Genomic DNA, 27,085 nt, shown 5'->3' with positions numbered 1-27,085 from the left:
TTGCGCTTTAGTCTCTCAAGCACTTAGTACGCTGCTCTTCATACAGTAAGCGCTCGATAAATTCGACTGACTAAATACCCTTGATGGACCTCAAGAGCAGACCAAAGTGTGACAGGCCATAAAATCAATTGGTTTTTTGAATGATAGTGAAAGTTCGATTTTCATATATAAAAACCCAAATATTTGATCATTTTAGTCCTCTTATTTAATCAATAAGTTCCTAAAAAGAGTGTCTAACATTTATGCTTTTTATGAAAATAAAAACATTCCTGCGTTTCTCAGATGAGGCCACCTCATCCCTCAGATGGAATGTTTAAAGCCTCACAAAACTTTTATGCCTCATATTTATGTTGTTAATTTTCCGCTTTGCTGCTCTGGGAAATCAAATAAACATCAACCGAAAATCACTGAAGGGCAAAGAGTTAGAAACTAACGAGAGAAAAATAGATACGCCGGAGATCGGATATGGATCTGGATGATAAATGTGAATCAAATAAAACTCTCAAGTAGTTGTGGAAGTCGAGTGTTCGTGTTTTTCCTCAAAATCTGAGGAAGCGTCTATTTCCACCGTCTATTTCCAGGCACTGTTCTAAGCGCTGGGGTAGATACAAAGTAATCGGGTTGGACACGGTTCATGTCCCACATGGGACTCACAGTCTTAATCCTCGTTCTGCAGATGAGGGAACTGAGGCATAGAGAAATGAAGTGACTTGCCCAAGGTCACCCAACAGACAAGTGGCAGAGCCGGGATCAGAACCCACGGACCTGTTCTCTGAGCGCTTACTATGTGACAGGCACTGTACTCAGTGCTGGCATAGATACGAGCTGATCAGGTTGGACACAGTCCCTGCCCAATATGGGGCTCACTGTCTTAAACCCCATTTTACAGATGAGGTAACCGAGGCCAAGAGAAGAGATGTGACTTGCTCAAGGTCACACAGCAGACAAGTGGCGGAGTCAGGATTAGAACCCAGGTCCTTCTGACTCCCAGGCCTGTGCTCTACCCACTAGGCCATGCCTGGAGAATGGATCGCTAGACCCTTGCCCCAAACAAGACAGCCGTACTAGAGCTTAGCACAGCAGTCTGCACCAAGTAAGGGCATGGAGAAAATATAAAAGGGAATAAATCCCTTTTTTGTCTTTGAAACTGCTTTTGTAAATCATTCTCTGATAACCACCCTACCTCCAAATTGCATTGTTAAATGCTAAGATGCTTAAAAATGACAAGGGTCTCAGTAACTAAGTTCCATTTTGTTGTCAGTGAATACATTTTATCTGATATCTACGGAAGATATATATATAGATCTCTTAAACTCTCAGTTCGTATCAATGGTGAAGAACAGACTGAAGTGCCTGGAAAACGCTTTGGTGCAAAATGTAGTTTATTTTGGCTAGTTGTGGACAATAATATTGGTTATGTGTTTGTTGGCTTTGCCAACAGGTCAGTAATTTAGAAAGGGTCAATATAGAAGAAAAACTCCTCCATATCTTTTCCCGTGGAAAGTGACCTTAGAGTTTATTTGGCCTTTTGAAAAAGCCAGAGAGTTGACTAAATCAACACTTGTGGTTCAATCTAAGGCATAGGCCCTTTAAAAAAAAATTCTCATGATGTTAAAAGTCCAAACTGCCAGTAGGAGAAGGACCCGTGAGGGTTGTTTAGAAATGGGCTTATCTGCCCAGGAGGAGGAACAGGAGCGGGTCTGAACTTTCTCCTTCCCGGCCTCGGCTTGGGAAAAAAAGGCCTACATAACTCTTCTTGATGTTTCTGGAAGTAAGCATCACCTACCAATGAAATGGCCCATGAATTCGCTGGCCGAGGTTCCTCGTAGCAACACGTTTTCACTACGCACCTTGAACGGAACGCTACGGTGGAATTAGGGAACGCTCTTCCCGTAATGCACGTCAGTCTGGATGGAAGGCGGTGGGAGGAGAAAAGCTTTTGCTCGTACGTAGGGGACGAACGTGGCGGGGGGTTTTAGGCATGCAAAATCCTTTCCCAACAATTCCAGCATCCCTGAAGGATCGATTGGCGGAAGGCACCGTCTAGTGCAGACGATTCTACAAACTGTGGCTGTGGGGATGGAAAAGGATTCCACCCACCACAGAGCAAGCCCTTGGGATAGCATCTGATTTGGGTGGGGGAACCTTACTCACGACAGCAGCGATGGCGGCCAGGCACTGGCTTGGCCAGAAGGCGACTTCTACTTTGGCAAAAGCACCTGGGACCTTCAGTTTCCCAATACCATGGCAACTATTAGGTGGTGATAAAACCTCCCAGCCAATATTTAAATGTCTCAGCCTTCCATGGTAACTGCAGGAGGGTTGCCCATCTCCCAGTTGTCATGGTGACGCACACTGGTATGGAAGAGGAAGAAGGACAAGTGCAGCGCTCACTTAGTAACTGAAGGTGGATTTTCATCCGAAATGAATTCATCTTTTCAATCTCTAAACTTAATTGGACGTTAAGCGCTTCTAGCTCACGTTAGTACAGAGGTCAATTGCACTCAGCTGTGAGAAAGAGTCAAACAATGATATTTGAACACTAATTTCACAATTCAATAAATGACCATTCTTTTAATTGTACAAACCACATCCTCTTATATTGTTTTTGCTTACTGGTAATCCCAAACTATATCCTGGTTTCAAAATAAACCCAAATGAATCAAAGCTAAAGTTTTTTCTTCTTTTAAAGATAATTTCAAGTATGGCTTTTCCCACTTTCCCTGAAATAGTTTTGTGATTACTATATGTTTAAAGATTTTGGAAAAGTTTTAATAATGCTAGCGCTGGGGGCGATACAAGGTGATCGGGTTGTCCCACGTGGGGCTCACAGTCTTAATCCCCATTTCACAGATGAGGGAACTGAGGCACAGAGAAGTTAAGTGACTTGCCCAAAGTCACACAGCTGACAAGCGGCGGAGCCGGGATTAGAACTCATGACCTCTGATGCCCAAGCCCAGGGTCTTTCCACTGAGCCACACTGCACTGTTTGGCTGTGCTGTCTCCCCCGATTAGGCCATGAGCCCGTCATTGGGCAGGGATTGTCTCTGCTGCCAAATTGCACATTCTAAGAGCTTAGTACAGTGCTCTGCACATACTAAGCGCTCAATAAATACCATTGAATGAATGAATGAATGAAAGAATGAAAGCCCATTTTCCAAATTACCTCAAAAATACAATGGTTGTTCCAGGTATACATGACAGTCAAAATTTGGTTTGGAATTTAAATAACCAAAAGCACTTTTTTCTCTGTCCTTGAAAAATTTCTCCTTCCATAATAAAAACTGAAAGTGGTAGAAGGCTAGATTGCTACTCATTCCAGTTTAATAATAATGTTGGTATTTGTTAAGCGTTTACTATGTGCCGAGCACTGTTCTAAGCGCTAGGGTAGATACAGGGTAATCAGATTGCCCCACGTGAGGCTCACAGTCTTCATCCCCATTTTACAGATGAGGTAACTGAGACCCCGAGAAGTTATGTGACTTGCTCAAAGTCACACAGCTGACAGGTGGCGGAGCCGGGATTAGAAGCCATGACCTCTGACTCCTAAACCCGTGCTCTTTACACTGAGCCAAGTTTAAGCAAATTCACACTTGCTATTGTGTGAATACAATATCTACCCCTATGCTAATTTAAAATTCAGTTGAAGTTAGTTGCAAACCATTCTCTTTACCCCATATTGTACTTTCCAAATGCTCAGTACATTGTGCTGCACACAGTAAGCGCTCAATAAATATGAATTAATGAAAGGGAGAATAAGGGAAATGAGGGCCTAGTCAGAGAAGACCTCTTAGAAGAGATATGATTTTATTGTGATTTACTTCGTCCATATCCGGATCCCTCAAAACTAAGATTTGGTTATTTTTAAGTTTCGGATTGTCGCTGGAGACCGATACCCAAAAGCAGAACGCTTGCTTCAGTATTGCAGTCAGGGAGGGAGCGGTGATGACGGAGAAGCAGCGTGGCCTAGTGGATAGGCCTTAGAGCCAGAAGGACCTGGGTTCTAATCCTGGCTCTGCCATTTGTCTGCTGTGAGACCTTGGGCAAGTCATTTCACTTCACTGGGCCTCAGTGACCTCATCTGTAAAATGGGGATTAAGATCATGAGCCCCATGTGGGACAGGGGCTGTGTCCAGCCAGATGACCTTGTTATCCATCCCAGAGTTTGGAACGTATAGTAAATGCATAACAAATGCCATGAGAAAAATTGTACTCTCCCAAGTGCTTAGTTCAGGGCTCTGCAAATAGCAGGTGCTCAATAAAAACCGGCGACTGAACATGTGATTATTTTCCCATATGTTTACGTGTGTGAATTTACATTACTGGTATTTTCTAGAGCCTCTGCAAAAAATAACATGAAAGTCCTTTAGTGCGGTAGACCTTATCCTTTCATTTTTGTTAAAGTAGTTCAAGGCATAACACCACAACCTTAACTAAATAAAGAGTTGTATTATGACTGATTGGGTCTTTTTTATGGTATGTCTGAAGCGCTCACCATGTGCCAGACACTGTACTAAGCCCAGGGGTAGATATAAGATAATCAGATTGGATCCTGTCCCTGTCCCACATGGGGTTCAAAGTCTTAATCCCCATTTTTCAGATGAGAAAACCAAGGCAGTTATCACCTCCTCCAAGAGGCCTTCCCAGACTGAGCTCCCCTTTTCCCTCTGCTCCCTCTACGCCCCCCTTCACCTCTCCGCAGCTAAACCCTCTTCTCCCCCCTTTCCCTCTGCTCCTCCCCCTCTCCCGACCCGTCCCCTCAGCGCCGTGCTCGTCCGCTCGACTGTATATATCTTCATCACCCTATTTATTTTGTTAATGAGATGTACATCACCCTGATTCTATTTATTTGCTCTTGTTTTAATGAGATGTTCTTCCCCTCGATTCTATTTATTGCCATTGCTCTCGTCTGTCCGTCTCCCCCGATCGGACCGTAAGCCCGTCAAAGGGCGGGGACTGTCTCTGTTACCGATTGGTACATTTCAAGCGCTTAGTATGGTGCTCTGCACGTAGTAAGCGCTCAATAAATACTATTGAATGAATGAATCATCTACTAGAGTGAATTCTCGACTTTTTGATTTATCTGTGCCAGATGCCTAACATCTCACCCATCTGTGAGGCTGCTTTCTCTCCATCCTTTTCCTATATTATGGACCCCCAGATAGCTCTCTTCGAGAGCAACATATTCATTTTATCCAAACAGGTGCTGAGACCCTTCTTCCCAAGCGCATCTAACACATCACTGTCCAGGAAATGATGACTGCAAGCTCGTTGTGGTCAGGGAATGTGTCTGTTTATTGAAATATTGTACTCTCCCAAGGGCTTAGTACAGTGTTCTGCACCCAGTAAGCGCTCAATAAATATGACTGAATGAATGAATGACTGCACAGATGCCCTCCACAGGGGCCGGGGAGGAGAGGAGGTGACCTCCTTGGCCGGTATTTGCACCGGACCGAGCAGGACACGGACAGGTGAAATGGCAAAGGCCGGGGGCAAAGTAGCCACTTTCCACTCGGTCGGCTCCCGATGTCCATGGATAAATTTGAAAGGTTATCATTTCACAGATAATGATTGATCAAGAGACTCGCTCCCATTCTTCCCAAATGAAGTCAAAGCCACCTGTGTTCTGCCTTTCATTTTGCCGTTGTTTAACCCGGACCGCTTCTCTACTTCCACGGTATGGATAAACAAAAGTTGCATTTGTCAACATAAAGAACCTTTCTGGAACTTTGGAACCGAGTGCCAAAATAAGCTCTGGATCCAGGTTCCAAAGTACAACTATTCAGCTGCATTAATTGAATTAATAGTGCAGAAGGCACATGTTCTGATATTCTTGCACTTCTTTTTGAGCATGGAAGGACTCCAATGACCCAAGCTGTTTGTCTTGGCAGTGAGATGATTATTGCTAGCCAAGCAACTTAAGAAAGGCCGCAATAAATTATTTTAGTTAATAAACACTCAGGGAAACCAAACTACAGCAGGAAATATCGCACAGTTCAAAATGTGGTTCTGTGATTATACTCTAGGAAGTATTTAGTACAGTGCTCTACACCCATTAGGCATTCAATAAATAACACGGATTCACGGATCGATCGCTATTTAAACAGGAGGCGGGGGAGAAATCCACTGGTGTTCCAGAAAGGTTCCTTATATTGACAGAAGCAACTTTCGTTTGCATATTATACATCCTAAAGGCATACGCTACTGCTTTTACCAGGAATGGGTACCTATCCTACAGAATGTCTAAAATATGAAAAATACAGTAGTGTGAGAAACGGTTCAGACCACAGGTAATCATCGTAATGGCATTTACTGAGTACTTACTGTGTGCAGAGCACTGCGCTAAGCATTCGGGAGAGTACAGTAAAAGAGTTGGGAGACAGGCTTGTGAGGTAATTTTTAAAAGCTCTCTAATGAGAATAACTGCAATAAATGTTCTTAAATCGAAGAACTCAACTGCAAGTAATATTCTGAAAAAAGGTGGAGGTTTTAATAGAGTATTTGAAGTAAGCAAAATTTAACTATGTTCCCCACATATTCTACTAGCAAAATTTGCACCTGGGTAAACTTTCAGTTTTTTTTTTTTATCCTTATGACAATGGTCAAAGTGAGACTAATAATAACTGTGGTGTTTGTTGAGCGCTTATTGTGTGCCAATTACTGTGTGTGCTTATTGTGTGTGAGGTACGGTGAAGATCCTGTATATGCAGATCGGAACCAGTCTCCATCTAAGGGGGAAGGAAAATGGTATTTTATCCTCATTTTACAGATGTGAAAGCTGAGGCACAGAGAAATTAAGTGACTTGCCTAAAGTCACACAGCAAGAAAGTGGCAGAGGCGGGATCAGAACCGGGGTCCTCTGATTCCCAGGGCCCACTGCTTCTTGGTCACAGCCGAACAAAAAGTCCTTACAGCTGGTCAGTAAATGCTTGCCCAGGATGTAAGTTTGGACAACTGCTGAATCACGGGCTCGAGATGACTTAGGATGTTTTTATAGTCCCAGACAGGAGGGGAAACTGCTCAGACGGTGAATTATTTTTGTAGTCAGGGATTTCCATGGTTTACCCCTCCCACTTTCCCCAGGCCTTCTTTTCCCAAATCTCCCCGCCCTTTTCCTTCCCTCCAGTTTGCACCTGTCTGAAGTTGCTTTGAAGAGTTATGATGCTCTTCTCTCCTATAGTGGAGGATTACAGAATTCTCTCAATTTGTGATAACAGTGAAGTTTACCTTGGTTAAGTGACTTCCCCTCTCCTCTGAAGTAATTGGAAATCGAGCAGCTAATGAGATCTTTTTTTTAGTACGGATAATGGCACGGGGTGCCTTTTTTCTGATCAGTCTCCCACATCTGCAAAGGGGAGATTCCATACCTCTTTCTGCTTCTGTTTTTCTATAGTATTTAAGCGAGTACTATGTACTAAGCACCGCTGGGGGTGCTTATCAGGTTGGACAGAGTCCCTGACCGGCACAGGACTCAGAGGCTTAATCCCCATTTTGCAGGTGAGTTAACTGAGGCTCAGAGAAGCAGCGTGGCTCAGTGGAAAGAGCACGGGCTTGGGAGTCAGAGGTCATGGGTTCGAATCCCGGCTCTGCCACTTGTCAGCTGTGTGACTGTGGGCAAGTCACTTAACTTCTCTGTGCCTCAGTTCCCTCATCTGGAAAATGGGGATGAAGACTGTGAGGCTCACGTGGGACAACCTGATGACCCTGTATCTACCCCAGCGCTTAGAACAGTGCTGCGCACATAGTAAGCGCTTAACAAATACCAACATTATTATTAAGTGACCTGCCCCAGGTCAGACAGCAGCCAAGCGGCAGAGCCTGTTCTCTCTCTTCCTTAGACTATGAGCCCCATATTGGCCCTAATCATCTTGTTTCTGCCCCAGCGCTTAGTACAGTGCCTGGCATACAGTAAGCGCTTACCAAATACCCCAATTATTATTCAATATCATTAATCATAACTTAACTAAAGCGAAACCCAGCAAGGGTTTAGGCTGAAGAAATTGCTACGGGATGTTATCCCAGAGAAACTGTTCTATGGATACATTTAATTTCAGCTCTCTTGAGCCTTGAATTTTGCTCTCTTCCCCTGTGCCCTTTTGCTCCAAAGAGTTTTTCAAAAGTTGACAGTGCCAGAAACAGAACTGACGCTGAGAAACATACTCATCTTTAAAAAAGTACATCTTGGTATATGCCTTTCACTAAGTTTCTCTACATTCCAAGGATATTCTGTTGCCTCCAAATGATTTGATATTCATCTGCTGCTGCTGCTGCCTACGTTTTCTCTGCCAATTCCTTCGAAACTTGTCTGGGCGACCGTGAAGCAGCATTTTTCCAAGGTGTTTTGTAGGTTTTCAGTACCCTCTGCATTTCTGGTAATACTAGCAATTTATAGATACATATGACTTCCAACCGGAGCCATTTTTCCATTTAAAAGATAGGTGATCAAATCGACGATAAGAATTCCAACGTAGCCTGCCGATAGAAGCGACACCTAACGCTAAAATAAGAGTTGGGTTCCTCTGAAACCTGAACAGTTTCATTTGTAAATACTTCTCTTTTAGTGTCACTTGCTTCCCCCTCCCTGAAAACGGGAGTTTATTCTTTTCCGAAACTTCTGGGAATTTTCCTTCGTTCTTGAATCCCACCTCTTCGGTTTTATTCCCTCTGTTCCTCATCGTTATCGAGGGAAAGAATGGTTTTTAGAACCAAGGATCCTCTGTTAGTCAAAAATCACCCTGGGCAAAACAGACCTTATCTTTCACATACGAACAACAATTGAAAGACTTCTCGAAGCATCTTTTAAAAAGGTCGAGGAAAAGGTGTGTTTGACAAAAACAGACAAGCTCCCTCGGGGCGTGATTATACTGGAATCATCTGACACAGCACCAGGACTAGGCTACAAGTTCCCTGAGTTTTGCTCAGGAAGCAGCATGGCAGGGTGGATCGAGCACGGGCCTGGGAGTCAGGTCACGGGTCCTAATCCTGCTCCGCCACTTGTCCGCTGGGTGACCCTGGGCAAATCACCTCACTCCTTTCCCGTCTCAGTTACTTCATCTGTAAAACGGGAAGACTGTTTGAGTCCTCTGAGGGCCAGGGACCGTGTCCAATTTGATTTGCTTCTATCCGCCCCTGCGCTTAGCATAATGCCCGGCACATAGTGAGCGCCTAACAAATACCATAATTGTCATTATTATTGTCGAAATGAACCGTAAGCGTCTGTCCTTCGAATGGCCTCCTTCCAGCTAGCAGGTGTACACAACTAATCGAATTACACACACGGCTGGATCCGCTGTCTCCTGAAAGATGATCTGTGGAGACGGAAAGCCCTGGGGCACACGTGCCCAAGAGTTCAATATTTTCCTTGCCACACTTTGATTAAAGAGTGTTTCGTGTACACGAGGGCTGACTCTGACCCAGATTAGTTTCCCATACGAAAGCGAATCGCAATACATTAGTCACAACGGATCGGGGGCATCTTTAACGTCACGCCAGGGTCCACTCTATTGGAGGGCGACCGTGGGGAGCCGTTGAAAGCTCAAAGAGAGGGGTGGGAGTCCTTTTCCCGAGCAGCAAATTCATTAAAAGGAATGAACTGTTGAAAGATGGAGGAACCCGTTTCAATTAGCCCGGCTCATCGAGTCGGACGCCATCCCCGCCGCCGCCGCTCCTCTCCCGAGAGAGGCGGGGGGTTCCTCGGAGCCAGCCGATCCGCTCGGCGTCCCCAGCCCATCGTTCGGAATTCCCAATCCGTGGCCCTGAACGTCAAGCTGACAACCCGCTGTAGTTCCGGGACTGGGAAAAAGAACGGTTCTTTCCAAGCGTCAGCAGGAGAGGCACAGAAGTCACAGCTGACCGTGTAGTTCCCAGCATGGGGGACGGGGACTGTGTCCCACCTAACTCGTATCCACCCCGGCGCCTGGAACAGTGTTTGACGCAGAGTAGGCTCTTGGCAAATACCTTAGTGATTCCATTACAATTTTTATGATCACCCCATGTCATTAGGCCCCCGATCCTGGTCCTTGCCCCCCACCCCGGGTACTCCCCCTACTCGTCCCTGCCCTCTGGATTTCTGCCCCATCTTTATACTTTCCCCAGGGCTTAGTACAGCGCTCTGCACACAGTAAGTGCTCAGTAAATAGCACCGACTGATCGATCCTCTGTTGCCTCCCTCTCTACCTGCAGTTGATTTTTTAGTGACCGTCTCCTCCTCAGGACCGCAAGCCCGCCGTGAGCTGGAGTCGAGTCTTCTAACCGTATTGTCCTCTCCCAAGCGTTTAGTCCGGTGCTGCGCACCCAGTAAGCGCCCGGAAATCCTGATGGATGGATGAGCAAGTGGAAGGGCCGAGAGAAGAGTTGTGAGCTCCACGTGGGATGGGACTGTGATTCATCTGATCGCGTTGCTTCGGTCCCAGAGCTCAGCACCGGATCAACCCTTAACAGATGCTACGTTTCTTATTATTAACGCGCCTCAGGGAGAGAGAGGACAAGCGGGAACTTCTACATCCAGGCAGCTACCTTCCGCCGGCCGGGGCTCGGCCAGCTGTCCGCTGTGTGACCTTGGGCAAGTCACTTCCCTTCTCCGCGCCTCAGTTTCCTCATCTGCAGAATGGGGATTAAGACGGTGAGCCCCACGTGGGACCGGGACCGCGTCCAACCTGATTAGCCTGGCACAGAGCTAGCGCTTACCAAATACCATAATTATTATTTCTCCAAGGAAAGCCAGGATGACAGGAAACCTCTGAGGCGGGGGGGGGAGGGGGGCTCCCGGGGAGCAGTGCGGCTTAGCGGCTAGAGTCCGGGCCCGGGAACCGAAAGGTCACGGGTTCCAACGCCGACTCCGCCACGGCTGCTGTGCGACCTTGGGCAAGACACCGCACTTCCCCGGGGCCTCAGTTCCCTCATCTGGAAGACGGAAATTAAGACCGTGAGCCCCAAGCGGGACAGGGACCGTGTCCAAGCTAAGTTGCGTCTACCCCGGTGCTTAGGACAGCGCTGGATACATAAGGGCGTGCTTAATACGTACCGTGATCATCATCACCGGCCGTGCAAAGGGGATCGAGACGGTGAGCCCTAGGTGGGACGGGGACCGCATCTACGCCAGCGCTCAGATCGGTGCTCGGCGCACAGCCGTCGCTTCCCGGGCACCACGGTTATCGTCACGGTGCTCGGCTCGAGAGACGGCGTGGCTTGGTGGGAAGGGCACGGGTCGGGGAGTCCCGGGTCCCGGGTCCCGATCCCGGCTCCTCCATTTATCAACCGCGTGCCTGCGGGCCGGTCCCTTCACTCCTCTGTCCTCGGTTCCCTCCTCCGTAAAAGGGGGGTCGAGACCGTCGGCCCCACGAGGGGCAACCCCGGATCTCCCCCGGGGTTCGGAACGGTGCCTGGCACATAGTAAGCGCTTAACGGGTACCATCCCGATGGATAACGGGGGGGCGGCCTTGGGGTGGCTTACCCGACTCAGCTGCGACGGGTTTGGGGTTGACGCCCTGCGGGCGGGGGTGCCCTCCCCGCCCGGGCCCCGACCGCGAGGCGCCCGTGCCTCGGTTTACCTTGGGGTTGGTGAGGAGCTGGTGCTCGTCCCGGTGCAGCAGAGCCCTGGAGTTGGAGTGGGAGTTGTTGACGAAGACCTGGAGGCAGGGGTAGTGGGCGGTGCCCCGGCAGTCGGTGCCACAGGTGAAGGTGCACTGGAAGGCCTCCCCGATGAGCTGCACGGACAGCACGGTGCAGTTGGCCGCCTTGGCTTGCAGGTCCTGCAGGGCGGGGCTGAGCCAGCAGAAGCCGAAGACGAAGAGCGACGTGATGCCCGAGATGATGAGCAGCAAGCCCAGGCGGATGCTTTTGTCTTCCGCTTCCGTGTACTCGTAAGCCACCCGCATCTTCGCCATCGCCCCCCTCGGAGCCACCACCCTTCCTCCTCCTCCTCCTCCTCCTCCCCACCTCCGGACCCCCAGCACCCCCAATTCGGCCAGTCTCCGGCAGGACCGGCCTGCGGCGGCGGCGGCGGCGGAGGAGGAGGAGGAATCGGAGGGGAGGAAGAGGAGAGGAGGAGGAAAACGACGGGAGGAGGAGGAGGAAGAGGAGAGGGACGGGGGGAGCAGGGGAGGAGGAGGAAGAGGAGAGGGACGGGGGGAGCAGGGGAGGAGGAGGAAGAGGAGAGAAGGAAGAGGAGAGGGACGGGGGAGCAGGAGAGGAGGAAGAGGAGAGGGGGAGGAAGAGGAGAGGGACGGGGGAAGCAGGAGAGGAGGAAGAGGAGAGGGACAGGGGAAGCAGAAGAGGAGAGGAGGAAGAGGAGAGGGACGGGGGAAGCAGGAGAGGAGGAGGAAGAGGAGAGGGACCGGGGGAGCAGGAGAGGAGGAAGAGGAGGAGGAATTGGAGGCGATTGCGAGAGGAGGAGGAAGAGGAGAGTGGGAGGAGAAGAGGAAGAAGAGGAGGAGAGTGGGAGGAGAGGAGGAGGAGGAGGAGAATGGGAGGAGGAGGAGGAAGAAAAAGGGTGTCCCCTCGCGGGGGCTGGGGCTGCCGAGCCCGATGGATGGGTCGGTGGGATCTCCCGGGTCCCGAGCTCTGCGGCTCTGTTGGGTGCGGAGCGGTGCGGTGCGGTGCGGTGCGCTCCGCCGGACTCCCCTGACTTCACCATCGCGCCGCCTCGGCCCTGACGGCTTACTCCTACCTGCCGAGCGCCGCGCCGGAGCCCGGCCAAGGGCATTCCTCCTCCCCCCCCACCCCCAACTGGAGCTGCGATGACTTGGTCGGGGAGGGATTAGAACCCGGGACCCCGGAGAGAACTGGAAGCAGGAAGCCCGGAAGCGGAGAGAAGGAAGAGGAGAGGGACAGGAGGAGGAGGAGGAATTCTGGAAGCAGAATTCCTCCTCCCCCTCCCCGCCGGCCTGGGTCCCCTTTCCTTTCCTCCCCGCCTCGTCCCGCTCCGGCTTTTCCCGCTCATCCTCCCTCCTTCCCTCCCGCAGGAAAGCTGCTGGCTGCCAGCCCGGAGGAGACATCTGCCAGGAGCTATATTCGTGCACACACACACACCCCCCCCCCCCTACGCGCCCCTGCATGCGTGCATGCATGCCTGCACGCCTGCACCCCGCAAAACCGTTGTTGGGCAGGGTCTGTTGCCGGATTGTACTCTCCGAGCGCTCGGTGCGGTGCTCTGCACTCGGTGAGCGCTCAGTAAACACCCCTGAATTCTCCCCAGGGCATTTTGTGAAGGGCCTCCTCCGTGCCCTGCACTGTGCCGAGCGCTGGGGTGGATACAGGCCAATGGGGGTGGGGGGGGAGCGGAGGCAGCCCCTGCCCCCCACGTGGGGCTCCCGGGCCGAGCCCCCGTTGTCCGGAGGAGGGAACTGAGGCCCAGAGAAGCGAAGGGACCCGCCCCGAGGTGACGCGGCAGACAGGCGGCGGAGTGGGGATTAGAACTCACGTCCTCGGACTCCCCGGCCCGGGTTCTGTCCGCCGAGCTTCGATGCTCCCCCACAGCGCACGGCTCACCCACACCACACGTGCGCCTGCATGCGTGGGTCGAGGCGGCGCGACACATTGTGCGGGGCGTCACCCCCCACGTGCGCCTGCACGCATGCATCTCACACACACACACAAGCGCTCCTGCGTGCATGCATGCGTGCACTCACACACTCACAAGCGCTCCTGCATGCATGCATCGAGGCGGCGCGACACATTGTGCAGGGCGTCCCTGCCGCGCGGACGATTTTCGTCATCTCCCCCTCCCTTCTGCCTCACCCGGACTCGCTCCCTTTGCCCTCCCCACCCCTCACCGTGTATCTATCTATGAAACTTAATGAATAGAATCGTAACGGTATTTGGTAAGCGCTTACTATGTGCCAAACACCGTTTCGAGCCCTGGGGTCATCCGGCTGTCCCGCGTGGGGCTCACGGTCTCAATCCCCATTTTACAGATGAGGTCGCTGAGGCCCAGAGAAGTAAAGTGACTTTACTCAAAACGGTAAGCTCCTTGAGGGTGGGATTCATGACTTTAATCCTAGTAGTAATAGTGATGATAACGATGATGACTGTACTTAGAGAAGCGGCGTGGCTCAATGGAAAGAGCCCGGGCTTGGGAGTCCGAGGTCGTGGGTTCGAATCCCGGCCCACTTGTCAGCCGTGTGACTGTGGGCAAGTCACTTCGCTTCTCTGTGCCTCAGTCACCTCATCTGGAAAATGGGGATTGACTGTGAGCCTCACGTGGGACGACCTGATGACCCTGTACCTACCCCAGAGCTTAGAACAGCGCTCTGCACATAGTAAGCGCTTAACAAATACCAACATTATCATCATTATGTTAATGTGTACTAAGCACTGGGGTAGATTCAAACAAATAGGGTTGGACACAGCCCCCGTCCCATGAGGGGCTCACAGTCTTAATCCCCATTTTACAGATGAAGTAACTGAGGGACAGAAAAGTGAAGTGACTTGCCCAAGGGAGCTGAATTTGAACCCAGGTCCTTCTGTCTCCCTGGCCTGCTTCTGCTAGACTCCTTACTCTAGTGTGCTCTCTCAAGTGCTTAAGGCCTAAAGAGCTAAATAGATACCCTTGATTAATTGATTCCGTTGAATATTAGGCTACAGTGGCCTGTGCCTTTGAAATATTTCTTTGGTACTTTGCTCTGGGAAAGTCCCTTGGCAGAAGTCACAAACTTTTTTGTAAGAGACTTATTAACGTTGTTATCAAGAGCTATTAAAACATTTAACATTTGAGAGCGTGAGCCCCCGGTGTGGGACGGGGACTCGGTCCAACGCGTTTTGCGGTATCCGCCCCAGCGCTCAGTACAGTGCCTGGCACATAGCAAGCGCTTAACAAATCCCATAATTATTCATTATCATTTAAGGAGTAGATTTTTGAGACATTCAACCGATCTGTACATTCCAAGCGCTTAGTATCCCGGCTCTGCCACTTGTCAGCTGTGTGACTGTGGGCGAGTCACTTCTCTGTGCCTCAGTCACCTCATCTGTAAAATGGGGATTAAGACTGTGAGCCCCACGTGGGACAACCTGATTCCCCTGTGTCTACCCCAGCGCTTAGCACAGTGCTCTGCACATAGGAAGCGCTTTAACAAATACCGACATTATTATTATTACAGTGCTCTGCACATAGTAAGCGCTCAATAAATACTGTTGAATGATCATGTTTCGCAGATTACTTTCACGATCTGCAGTGGCAAGTATTTAGGAATCTACTCAGTTCGTTCCTGCATTCATTCAACCATATTTCTTGAGCGCTGACTGGGTGCAGAGCCCTGTACTAAGCGCTTGGGAAGTTCTTCGATAACGTGGTTGCAACCCATTTGGGTTAGAACGTTTTTAGGAAATTAGGGAACGTTCTTCCAAAGCCGGCTTCCTGAAGAAACTGTGATCGCAATGGGGAATAACAGTGTTTTCTCTTAATGGGAAATGCAAAACTGTAAACCTTCCTTCACAGGTGAGTTATTTTTCAACATATAGCTCGGCATAGGAAAAAAAAACCTATTCATGTTTCATCGTTTATATCTTGGTCTTGTCGGGGACATCTTCGTTCCTTATACCTACCTGTCTCCCTCAAAAGCTCCCTGAGGGCAGGAGCGTCTCCTGGTTTCATCGGACTCTTCGAACTTGGCGTGGCATAGGAATTTCAATCAACGATATTCATTGAGCGCTTACCGTGTGCGGAGCGCTGTGCTAAGCATCCGGTAGGGTACAGTACAATAGTAGGCAGGCGGGATCCCTGCCCTCGAGGACCATACACATTTGGAAGTGGAGATTTAAACAATTTACGTGAGAAATCAATGTAGGTTCTAAAACAGTGGTGTCCAATAACCAAATCAAATATCCCTCTCCGACTTGGGGGCTAGAGGGTACAGAGAAGCGGTGTGGCTTAGCGGAAAGAGCCCGGGCTTGGGAGTCAAGAGGACGTGGGTTCTAATCCCGACTCCAACTGTCTGCTGTGTGACCTTGGGGAAGCCACTTAACTTCTCTGCGCCTCAGTTACCTCCTCTGGAAAAGAGGGATTAAGACTGTGCGCCCCAGGTGTGACAACCTGATTACACTGTATCTACCTCAGCGCTCTGAACAGTGCTTGGCACGAAGCGCTTAAAAAACGCAATAATAACTATTATCATCCTCTAGACTGTAAACTCCTTGGGGGCAGGGAGCACGCCTGCCGACTCTGACATTCTAACTTCCCAAGTGCTTGGTACAGTGCTCTTTACATGGCACTCAATAAATGCAACTGACGGACAGAGGGAAGAGACAATTATTAAGTTTATCATTAACCAGTTAGGGCCTGGTAAGGGGATGGAGAGGGAAACGATTTTTAGAAGGAAAGAAAATTTAAAGAGGAGAACTTAGGCAACATCCAGCTTTTTGTTAAAAAAAAAAACCAAAACAAACAGGGGGTGGTGTTCTACCTATTTGTAGGTAGTGGTAATGCACATTATATAATACAGTGTATTATATTTTTCTTGATGTGGAAACAGTTGTTACAGTATAAATCACTCTTGCTTAGTGGAATTAAATAAACAATTTGATTTTCCCCAGTCCTGTTTATGTGAAACAGCTGCTGGGCATCAGAACGTGAGACCACCGGCGGCGCCCAACCAGATCGAAGCAGTGACCCACCTGGCTCCCTATTTTGTCTCTTCGGTGGCAAGAAAAGAAAAAGGGAACTTGGAGTAACTTTGACGGTTGCCCTTGGTTGGTTATAATAAACTTACTAATCCTTTTTCAATGAAATGCAACTTTCCCTAGCTCTTTCATTCCTAATCAAAATCCTTTAACTTCCCCGCCGTCGATCAATCATATTTATTGAGCACTTACTCTGTATAAAGTACTGTACTAAGTGCTCGGAAGAGTACGATATAACAGTTGGGCAGACCCGTTCCCTGTCCACCGAGAGCTTACAGTCTAGAGATGAACTTACAGTCCAGATAGGCAAAACGCATCTGTTCTGTTTCCCATTTCATTAATAATCGTTGAGATTGCTGTTCCCTAGGGCCTGTCAAATTCTCAATATTTTTCTTAAAAACATGTCTAAGTAAGGGCTTGCTGCAAACTTTCAAAAATGTAAATGTATCGCTCCATCTAATAGCAGGAAGTACAAAAAAAAAAAGATTCTACATCTCCAAAGCAAGAATTGTAAATTTGGTTTTACCATTGGGGCTCCCCTTCAGGAAAGCCTAGTAACTGATGACAGTTACAATTTCCATGCCAAAGAAGTGACAGCATGAAATCTTTTGCAGATTTTTGAAAGGAGCTACAGTAACAGATAATAGGAAAAAAGAAGAAAGTAAATCCTTGTAGAATAACGTGACAGACTGGAAAGTACAATCCTGGAGACTGTAATCCTAAACTCTAACAGGCAAATGGAATGGTACCCATACTCTCCTTCGGGTCCTTAAACTTCCATATTTCACCTAGCAGAGTCAATATCTAGCTGGGGGATTTGAAGCAATGTATAATTACTCTTTACATCGTTGTTTCCAGTTAAATTACAATTTCTGAATAGAAATTACATATATTAGAATATTATTAACTTTCAATAGTTAAACTGTCATTTTGTCTTTAGAGTACTATTTCAAACTTTTTAAAATAAAGGGCAAATAAGGAGCTGGCAAAATGACTACATAGATTTATAAATGAATCCCGGCTCCGCCACTTGTCTGCTGGGTGACCTGGGACAAGCTACTTAACTTCTCTGTGCCTCGGTTACCTCATCTGTAAAATGGGGATGAAGACCGGGAGCCCTGCGTGGGTGCGTTGTATCTACCCCAGTGCTTAGAACAGTGCTCGGGACATAGTAAAGGCTTAATAAATACAATCATTATTATTATTATTCGAAAATCAAACTATTATGTAAGACAGAAAAGTGAAGTTAAGGAAACAAGTACAATATTTAACCCTCACATTAATACACTCATAGTAATTCAAGAAAACCAAGATTACTTGCTCTTGCTAGTCAGTGGAAATGAACTTTTCATTCAACATCTAATCTTGATTGTTCCTTAGGTATAGTTCTTATGTATTCATTTTAATTTATGGTAAGATTTACAAATTATAACAATTATCTTCCAATTACAGAGGAATCAACTGAACAAAAGAAGCGACCTTTAATTTAGCAAAGTTTACAGCTTCTTTACTTTACCCCCTACAATTTTTAAAGAAGAAAATACTCTATTTCTTTTTGCTTTTGAATGCCAGCAGCCTCAAGGACAAAAGGATGTATTTTTCTCTGGCGAGAAGAACCAAAATAGCAACAAAAGTTTCCTCCAGGCTGAGCAGCAGCATGGCATAGTGGAAAGAGGATGGGCCTGGGAGTCAAAGGACCTGGGTTCCAATCTAAGCTCTGCCACTTCCTGTTGTGTCACCTTGGGCAGGAGGTCACAACCTCTCTCTGCCTCAGTTTCCTCATCTGTAAAATTGGAATTCAACACCTGTTATTAATGATAGTAATAATAATGATGATGGTACTTGTTAAGCACTTATTATGTGCCAAGCACTGTTTGTTCTAAGCGCTGGGGTAGATACAAGGTAATCAGGTTGTCCCACGTGGGGCTCACAGTCCTAGTCCCCATTTTACAGATGAGGTTAACAGGCACAGAGAAATTAAGTGACTTGCCCAAAGTCACACAGCTGACAAGCAGCAGACCCACAACCTCTGACTCCCAAGCCCGTGCTCTTTCCGCTAAGCCACGCTGCTTCTCTTACCTGTTCTTCCTCCCACTTAGACTGTGAGCCCCATGTGGGAACAGGGACTGCCTTATATCGTCCGTAGTGCTTAGTACAGTGCTTGGCACTTGCAGTGCTTAGAACAGTGCTTGGCACATAGTAAGGGCTTAACAAATACCATCATCGTCATTATTATTATTATTATTGGTAGTAAGCACTTAACAAATACCCCAGTTATTCTTAGTATTAGGATACCTACCTACCAAGTGCCCTACCACTGCACTCATAAATGCAATCATTATTCCTTGACGATGACGACACTACGTTGCTGGGTCCGCATGTAGTAATACAGATCTTGAACAGTATTGTGCAGATCTTCAATTCGCTAAGGAAATCCTATCTGCGAGGCCGTTCCCCACAACCTCTCCAAACTGGAAATTCCTTGAGGGCCAAGTTCATCTCTACTCTTGTTTAGTGACTGTCTCCCCATCCCCATCTCTGAGGTGTAAATTCGCTGACCGTCAAATCACACCTAATAGTGGTGTACTCTCCAAATCGCTCAGTTCACCGCTCTGCGAAAAGCCTTCCAAAAATATGGGCCGAGCAGAATGCATGAAGCACAGAAATGTTTTCAAAAGGGCAGTCATTAGGTGCGTTTTTCAGTCTCTAAGAAGGGATTAATCAACACGTTCACGTTTTCAACTCATGGATTCAAAATATTCAAGACCAAATATTGGTCAATAAGGCTATACGGGGACAAGCTTTATTTCCATTCAAAATCCGCTCTTCTCCAGGCAACTGTGACAGACATAGTGGATCAAATCACAACTTAAACATTTGAATCTAATAAAGGTATGGATACCTTGAAAATTAAATTACCGGATTCAAACATATATTGAAAAGAGAGGGAAACCACATTTACCACGGCTATTTTCTCAGCCCTTTATGAATAAGAGTTTTATTCAACACTTTTAGAGAAATCTATGGGAGATTGGTCTGTGGTATGCCACTCTCTGGCTTAGGTTATTTTGCTTTAACAACATCAATAGGGTTTCCTCTAGTAAATAGCAATTAAAACTAAATCCATTTCACTCTATTTTCCAAAAATCCCAACCAAAGCCAGGCAGACGGGGCCATTTATAGAAACACTATTATGTATAATTTAGAGAGTGTGCTCGATGACAAAAGTCAGATACAATTTTACATATGAACTAATTTCACCACATTCCCTATTAAGATGACAGCGGTGGGTATGGGAGGGGAAATAGGCTGCACATCGGCTTTCACAAATGACGTGAGGTGTTGGGATTTTGGAAAACTCTCAAGAATGTCTTGTGCACAGACAGTCTGAAGCACATCCTAATTCACCTGCAGCATCGTTGTCCACAGGAGCACTGATATTTCAAGAACAGTATCTTCCAATACACTCCTCCTCAAATTACTGATCAAGTCACCATGTTGGGGTGGTTTGGGCCTGGGCTAACACCCCCAAATGACACGCCCACGTTGTGTCGAGGCTCCCACTGCCTGCACAAGCCAGAAATGATCCCAAGCCAAACAGCGTGGCTTAGTGGAAAGAGCACGGGCATGGGAGTCAGAGGTCTAATCCGGCTCCACCACCTGTCCGCTGTGTGACTTTGGGCAAGTCATTTAACTTTTCTGTGCCTCAGTTACCTCCATCTCTAAAAGGGGGATTATGACTGTGAGGCCCACGTGGGACAAGCTCATTAACTTGTTCCACCCCAGCGCACGGCACATAGTAAACGCTTAACAAATACCACCGCCATTATTATTATTATTTTTAATACTGTAAACTTGAAGACTTCGCCCTTCCACACTGCCCGGTGAATGTTCCCTAAGGTACCCGGGCAGACTGACCCTGCCACCCTATGACTCCGCGATAAAGCCCGGTTCTAGGCCGGGGAACGTTTTCCAAACCTCAATCCCTCCCACAGTAGTGGGGTTTAACAGTGGACATGGGGGCCTGGGTCCCGTGGAGAAGAAATGAGATGAAATCACTTACTTAAATTAAAGAAGGGAAGGTCAGAACCAAGTAAAATCATACACATCGCTCAGTATGGAAAAAGTTTACAGTATATAAAGAGGTTAGAGAAACAGCGTGGCTAGTGGAAACAAGAGCTCCGATGGGAGTCAGAGACCCTGCGTTCTAATCTTGGCTCTTTCACTTGTCTGCTCTGTGACCTTAAGCAAGTCACTTAACTTCTCTGTGCCTCAGTTCCGTCATCCGCAAAATGGGGACTTAATATCTGTTCTCCCTCTTAAAGGATTATTAGTAGTTGGCACATAGCAAGTGTTTAACAAATGCCGCAATTATTATTATTATTAAGGTTCCATCCTCTAGACTGTAAGCTCATCGTGGACAGGGAATGTGTCTATCGACTCTGTTATACTGTACTCTCCCAAGCGCTTAGTATACAGCGGTCTGCACACAGTAAGCACTCAATCAATACTACTGATTGATTGATCAATCATTCCAAGGTGAAAAAAGCATAAAATCCAATCCAGTCACAAAATGCAAACGTCTGTACACAGACAGAATCTGAGCTAGATTCAAGCTCAGAGACTATTGGAGGTTACTTATCCTTTCAAGGGCATGAAGTCGGTCTTTCTCTTTTTATGCCATGTGCTTCCTTCAGCCCCTCCAAAGTGGAAATCCTAGACTGTCAAAACTATGGCTCCAGGCTCTTGTGGCAAAAATCCCTTCTTGCTCCGAGGTCTTTTACTCTCTCTCCTCCATCTAACACTCTAGCTCCTTGGCTCAACTCCTCTGTTGGCAATGGAAGGGCTCCCACGTAATGTCCACCATCGTCTTCCACCTACGTCTCTTTTATTCTCATTTTAGGCCAGGCAGCGGCTTGGAAGTTGTGACCTCTCCAAAGCCTTTCTCTATACCGGTTAATCAAGCTATTGTTTTTAGTCTTGCATGTCACTGATGGTTTCAGAAGAGATGAGGTGTAACAAGAATTGCTATTCAGTGATGAGTTCAAAACCCTGGGAGAGATTCAGACCAAATGCAGGAAGCGGCGTGGCCTGGTGGAAAGAGTACAGGTCTGGGAGTAGGAGGATCTGAATTCAAATCTCCCTCTGCCACTTGTCTGCTATATGATCTTGGGCAAGTCACAACTGCTCTGTTCCTCAAATTAAATCCTACTCCCTCCTACTAAGACCGTGAGCCCCAAGAGGGACAGGGACCGTGTTCAACCTGATTATCTTGTATATGTCCCAGGACTTAGTATGGTGTTTAGCACATAGTAAGGGCAAAACAAGTACCACTAAAAAAAAAAAAAGTTTAAAGAAAGCCTGGAAGTCGGGGAGGGAGAATGAAAAGACTTTACTTTTGATAATTATTTTTGCCACACATCCCAGTGATCTGGATGATTCAAAGCCCAAGAAACCCATCCTCTAGATATGTCGGATAATTGAGGCCAAACGCATTTCTGAGCCCAAATGATCTAAATATCAGCATATGTAGACTCAGACACAAGTGATATATATATATATATATAGTAAAAATCTTTCAGGGGAAGATCATTCTACATGCCATGAAATTCTACTGAAGGTATTTTCAGGTACAACTAAATGCCTGATCAATTTTTACTATTGAAATTGAAAGAGTAATCAACCAAAAAAAATTGATACGTGTCTGAAAGTGCTTAGACTAAAAAAAAAAAAAAATCAAAAAAACAACAGAAAACACCCAAAACGCAAAGCAAAGGAAAAAAGTTATCCCGTCAATTCCAGCTCCGCCACTTGCCCATCCTGTGATGTTGGGCAAGTCGATACTACTCTGTGCCTCAGTTTCCTCATCTGTAAAATGGATTCAATACCTGTTTTCCCTCCGCTTCAGACTGTCAGCCTCATGTGGGTCAGGGCCCCTGTCTAACCTGATTATCTTGTACCTATCCCAACACTTTTTATACTGCTTGGCACATGGTAAGTGCTTAAAAAAACCACAATTATTATTAGTAGTAGTACATTATGAATAGTATGACTTCTTTATCCAAAGCAAACAATGTTGCGAAATGACAAACTACTGAAAACCTAAGTTTGAAATAAAAATTCCTACGCCATTATCACTACAGCAGTAGAAATGTTTTTTTGGTACTTACAGAAAGTCGAGAGGTGTTTCCTTTGCAATTAATACCTTCTTTTCCCGGACAAAGTCAACTGTAGTTACTGCTCCAATTTTATTTTTGATACGCCTATGCCTTAATGTCAGAATCACATTTGAAAAGGCATAAATCTTTCCAAGAATAATCACGGGGACCACTTTAATACATTAGCTGCCATGGTTAGATGCAGATTCCATCTCCGGATTTGATGAGAAAAAATACCCAAATTCACTAACTTGAAGTTTACGTATACCAAACTGCGCACTGGGCAATAAAATAAGAACGAAGGCACCTAAAGGCAAGTCATTATATACAATATAATGACGTACACACACACACACACACACACCCCCAATTTTATCTTCGTTCAAACAGCTGTTGTGTCTACATTAAGAATAAGATTGTAACTTTTGCACCCTCAGCAAGCCCCCTCATATTTCCTCCACCCTCATTCCCGTACAACTCCTGGCCACCCCGGAAAGAGGTTACCTTTATTTTAACTTCTCGGTGCCTCATTTCCCTCATCTGTAAAGCGGGGATTAAGACTGTGAGCCCCATGTGGGATGAGGACTCTGTCCAATCCGATTTGCTTACGTCAACCCCAGTGAATAGTACAGTGCCCGGCACATAGCAAACGCTAACAGATACCACGATTCTTATTATTATGAATTCCCTATCTTAAAAACCCTCCTCTGACTCCATGGCACCGTCCAGTTACTGCTCCATCTCTCTCCTACCTAGCCGCGTCCATTTCCTACTGCAATCCAATGGGCACACACCGTTCCTTTAACACCAGCTCTGTACCTCAACTTCATCTCTCCTGACACAGACCCGTTGCCCACGTTCTCCCGTGGGCCTGGAACTCCCTCCCCCTTCGTGTCTGACGTTCTACCACTCTCCCTACCTTCAAAACTCTCCTAAAATCACATCTCCTCCAAGAGGCTTCTCAGACTAAGCCTTTTAATGCCCTTATCCGTCCTTGCCTCTGCGTTGACTATAAACCTGGCTGTGTAACCCCCGTTAAGCACCTTTATACTAACCCCAGGCCCACAATAGAGAAGCAGCGTGGCTCAGTGGAAAGAGCCCGGGCTTGGGAGTCAGAGGTCATGGGTTCTAATCCCGGCTCCGCCACTTAGCAGCTGTGTGACTTTGGGCAAGTCACTTCTCTGTGCCTCAGGAACCTCATCTGTAAAATGGGGATTAAGACTGTGAGCCCCACGTGGGACAACCTGATTACCTTATCTCTACCCCAGCGCTTAGAACGGTGCTTTGCATAGAGTAAGCACCTAACAAATACCATCATTATTATACTACTTATGTAAATATTATGTTCCTCTATTATTTCCCCTATCCCTAATCTATTTTACAGTCTGCCTCCCCTGCCCAAAAGGAGCTTACAGACTATAGTGGATCACATCTACAACTCTGTTGTGCTGTACTCTCCTAAGCACCTGTGCACTGCTAGGCCACCCATCAAGCATTCAATAAAACAAGTGACTGATTAACTAAATTTTACCTAATTTGGAGCTGAGGTCCATTCTAGCATACGCTTTGTTTTAAAAGTGACATTTTCTACTAATTAAAAAAAGGGCTCTTTACAATACTCGTTCTTTCCACTCATTCTCAATTACTGTACAGGAAATATCACCAAATTAGTCAATGAACAATGAAATGGAGTCTAAAACCTTAAACTGAACAGATGTCCAGGAGCATTTACCCTGATTTATGTGAAAAATTGAGTTAAATTCCTGGGAAATTATCTATTTTGTAAACCTATGGCCATCAATTTACCTTCTGTCTGAGGAGATACATTACGTGAAATTAGGATATATCTGGGGAATCTATACAAAATGTAGAATTTTGCTCCGTATAGAAAAATGGCTTAAAAATGAATTAAAAAAAAAAATCACTGAGAGTTTGGCTCCCTTTTTCTTACTTTGGTTACCCAGTCTTTAGAAATTTTGAAACAGAATACATAAAAGGATTTACAAATAGATAGATGTGGAGTAGCCAGCACAGCAAATTTAAGGAGTAATCTGCCCATGTTTTATTTATTTATTTGGGGGGAGAAGGGGATGGGGAGGGGATTTTAGAAACAAATGCTTTCCAGAATTAATGAATTATTTCAAATAGAAATACCCTTGGAATCAAATGCAGCATTAGTCTGTCAAACTGTCAGAATGGTAAAATATCCATTGGAGGTAAACTGCAATCAGTTAAGACATGTTCATTTAAGGAAACAAGCTTCCCACATAAAGAACACTATTTTATAACTGGCTTTTTTAAAGTCTTAGAACATTTTATTTCAAATACTACCAGGATCCCACTTGCAAAAATAGTTGTCCATTGTATAATCGGCTGTATAATACTATGATTTTCCTATAGTTCTTGATCTATATGTGAAAAGGTTTCATTAAACTGAGTAGCCAGTAGCAAAAAGTCTCTTTCCTTTTAAGCCCCATAACCGCTGTTTAGCTTGATATTTTAAGAATTTCAACAGGCTTTTTTTTTTTGTCCATTTTTCATGTTGAAGAAATGACTTCACAATCTTAAATCAAAGTCAACACTGTAGTGAGGAGAGCTTTTCTACTTTATTACAAAGAGAAGAAGCCTTTATGTGGTCAGAAAATACAAGATTGATTTTTTTTTTCTCTTCCTATGAAACGCTGCTGTTCACACAGCCAGAGTGAATTGTCTCAGTTCACTTCTTTAAGTCCCATCACATTCACTTGGGTATGGATGTCCTTGGCTGCTGAAAATCTGGCCCTTTAGTGCACAGGCGACAAAGACGTCCCCTGACCAGCAGTTCCAGAATGTCCCGTTTTCATATATTGCATCCATGCACACCTCCTAAAAATGAGGTACAGCAGGGCAAACATTTTCCAAAATAGATGTCATATATATAATATATACACATTCGTACATACATACCTTTATTCATGTGATGTCCAAAAATTTAAAAAAAATGTACACATTTATTACAAAATCGTAACAAAGACTGGACAGTGTTTTGCTCATTCTGGAAAGATGAAGCTCAGTAATACACAACCCAGGAAATCATCCAGAGGTTGTGGCAATATCTTTCTTTAAACAGTCAAGATATTCTTGCATTAAGCTTGGCGAAAACTGCCTTTCAAAAACAGAAGGGGAAGTAAAATGAAGGAAGCAGACCTTGCTCATCTTTCCCAATGAAATACGAGAAGGATCTTCACATAAAAATGCACAAACATTTTGTTTTATTACCAATAGAGCTACAATGAACAATGCAAATTTTGTCAAATTTTTCGTTGGTTTTGGTCGGGGGCGTGGGGAAGGATTTTTGGTTTTTGGTTATTTTTTTTTCCTTTACATTTTGGAAACTTAAGTGGTCAACTTCTGTCAGTGTACTTGTTTGTCTTTCTGTACAGACCCAAATCTGTCTGCTGGCAAAAAAAAAAAAATACGGTAAAATAAATGGAAAAATCCAGACCCTGCTCAAACTAGAAAACAAAAAAATGACAAATTTAGTTGTTGGGCAGCACATAATTAGTAAGGCAGGTCCTCACGTAGTGACCCTTTGCATGAGCCAATTGCCAGATCCTCAAGGAATTAAAACCGGGGTGCCTGAGCCACATCAGTTCTGCAGTTATGTTGAGTATTGTGCTGAGACAGCCATACCCCAAGAAAAGGGAAGTCTTTTAGAAGGCTTGCTGAGCAGGGTTGTAGTTGAAGGTTGATGGCAGATGAGGCCTTTCTTCTAATTTGTCATATTCCAGATGGAACTCCTACAACAGAAAATAATTGCAAGATCAGAAGTCTTTACTGCAAATTCGCTCCCCGATCAAGGCCTTTGGCCCGACCAATTATTTGGACTTAAGACTGTGAGCCCCACGTGGGACAGGGACTGTGTCCAACCTGATTAGGTGGTATCTGCCCCAGTGCTTGCCACAGAGTAAGCGCTCAACAAATAATAATAATGATAATAATAGGACGATATAGAGTCACATAGAAACATACGCAGATCCCTTTCATTTCTCCCTTTGTTACTGGCTCGTACGGTGCCATTAACTGTCACTTTTCATTTGATTAGTCGGGGGAAATTAAGGCTGATCAGAACGTAAGTAACCACTAGGATACTGCCTTGAGCCTACATCAGGCGAACCTCTTCATCTCGCTATGGAAATTAATAACTCAGCTCTGGCTATTAAATAAAAAAGTACTGCTGAATGGATAGTCAACACAAACACCTAGAAAATAATGGGGTTCTAAGGAATGAATTGCTTTGAGGCATCTGTCACCCTTATACATTGTCCTTTAAA

General features: G+C 46.1%; 2 protein-coding genes and 1 long non-coding RNA gene across 10 annotated transcripts in view; 1 reads left to right on the top strand and 2 right to left on the bottom strand.

The window, feature by feature from the left end:
* KCNMB4 (potassium calcium-activated channel subfamily M regulatory beta subunit 4) overlaps positions 1–12,050 on the bottom strand; it is a 44,188-nt gene extending 32,138 nt beyond the window's left edge. Inside the window, exon 1 of the mRNA XM_001512240.3 lies at positions 11,550–12,050. Coding sequence (XP_001512290.1) covers positions 11,550–11,885 — 336 coding nt within the window. The 5' untranslated portion in view covers positions 11,886–12,050. The remainder of the gene's footprint in view (positions 1–11,549) is intronic.
* LOC103170029 lies at positions 11,710–16,722 on the top strand. The gene is made up of 3 exons (XR_485929.1): positions 11,710–11,861; positions 13,914–13,960; positions 16,528–16,722. It is a non-coding gene; the product is annotated as an uncharacterized LOC103170029 (long non-coding RNA).
* An 8,637-nt stretch (positions 16,723–25,359) lies between these two features.
* Positions 25,360–27,085, bottom strand: part of CNOT2 (CCR4-NOT transcription complex subunit 2) — a 119,644-nt gene continuing 117,918 nt past the window's right edge. For all 8 annotated transcript variants that reach the window (XM_007666308.3, XM_007666304.2, XM_029078596.1 and 5 more), the window contains one exon: positions 25,360–26,551. In XM_007666308.3, coding sequence (XP_007664498.1) covers positions 26,465–26,551 — 87 coding nt within the window. In that variant the 3' untranslated portion in view covers positions 25,360–26,464. The remainder of the gene's footprint in view (positions 26,552–27,085) is intronic.

Source organism: Ornithorhynchus anatinus, chromosome 14 (genome assembly GCF_004115215.2).
Source record: "Ornithorhynchus anatinus isolate Pmale09 chromosome 14, mOrnAna1.pri.v4, whole genome shotgun sequence".
NCBI classification, from domain to species: Eukaryota; Metazoa; Chordata; class Mammalia; order Monotremata; family Ornithorhynchidae; genus Ornithorhynchus; species Ornithorhynchus anatinus.
The sequence above is the reverse complement of the archived record's forward strand: the minus strand, read 5'-3'. Positions and strand labels throughout refer to the sequence as shown.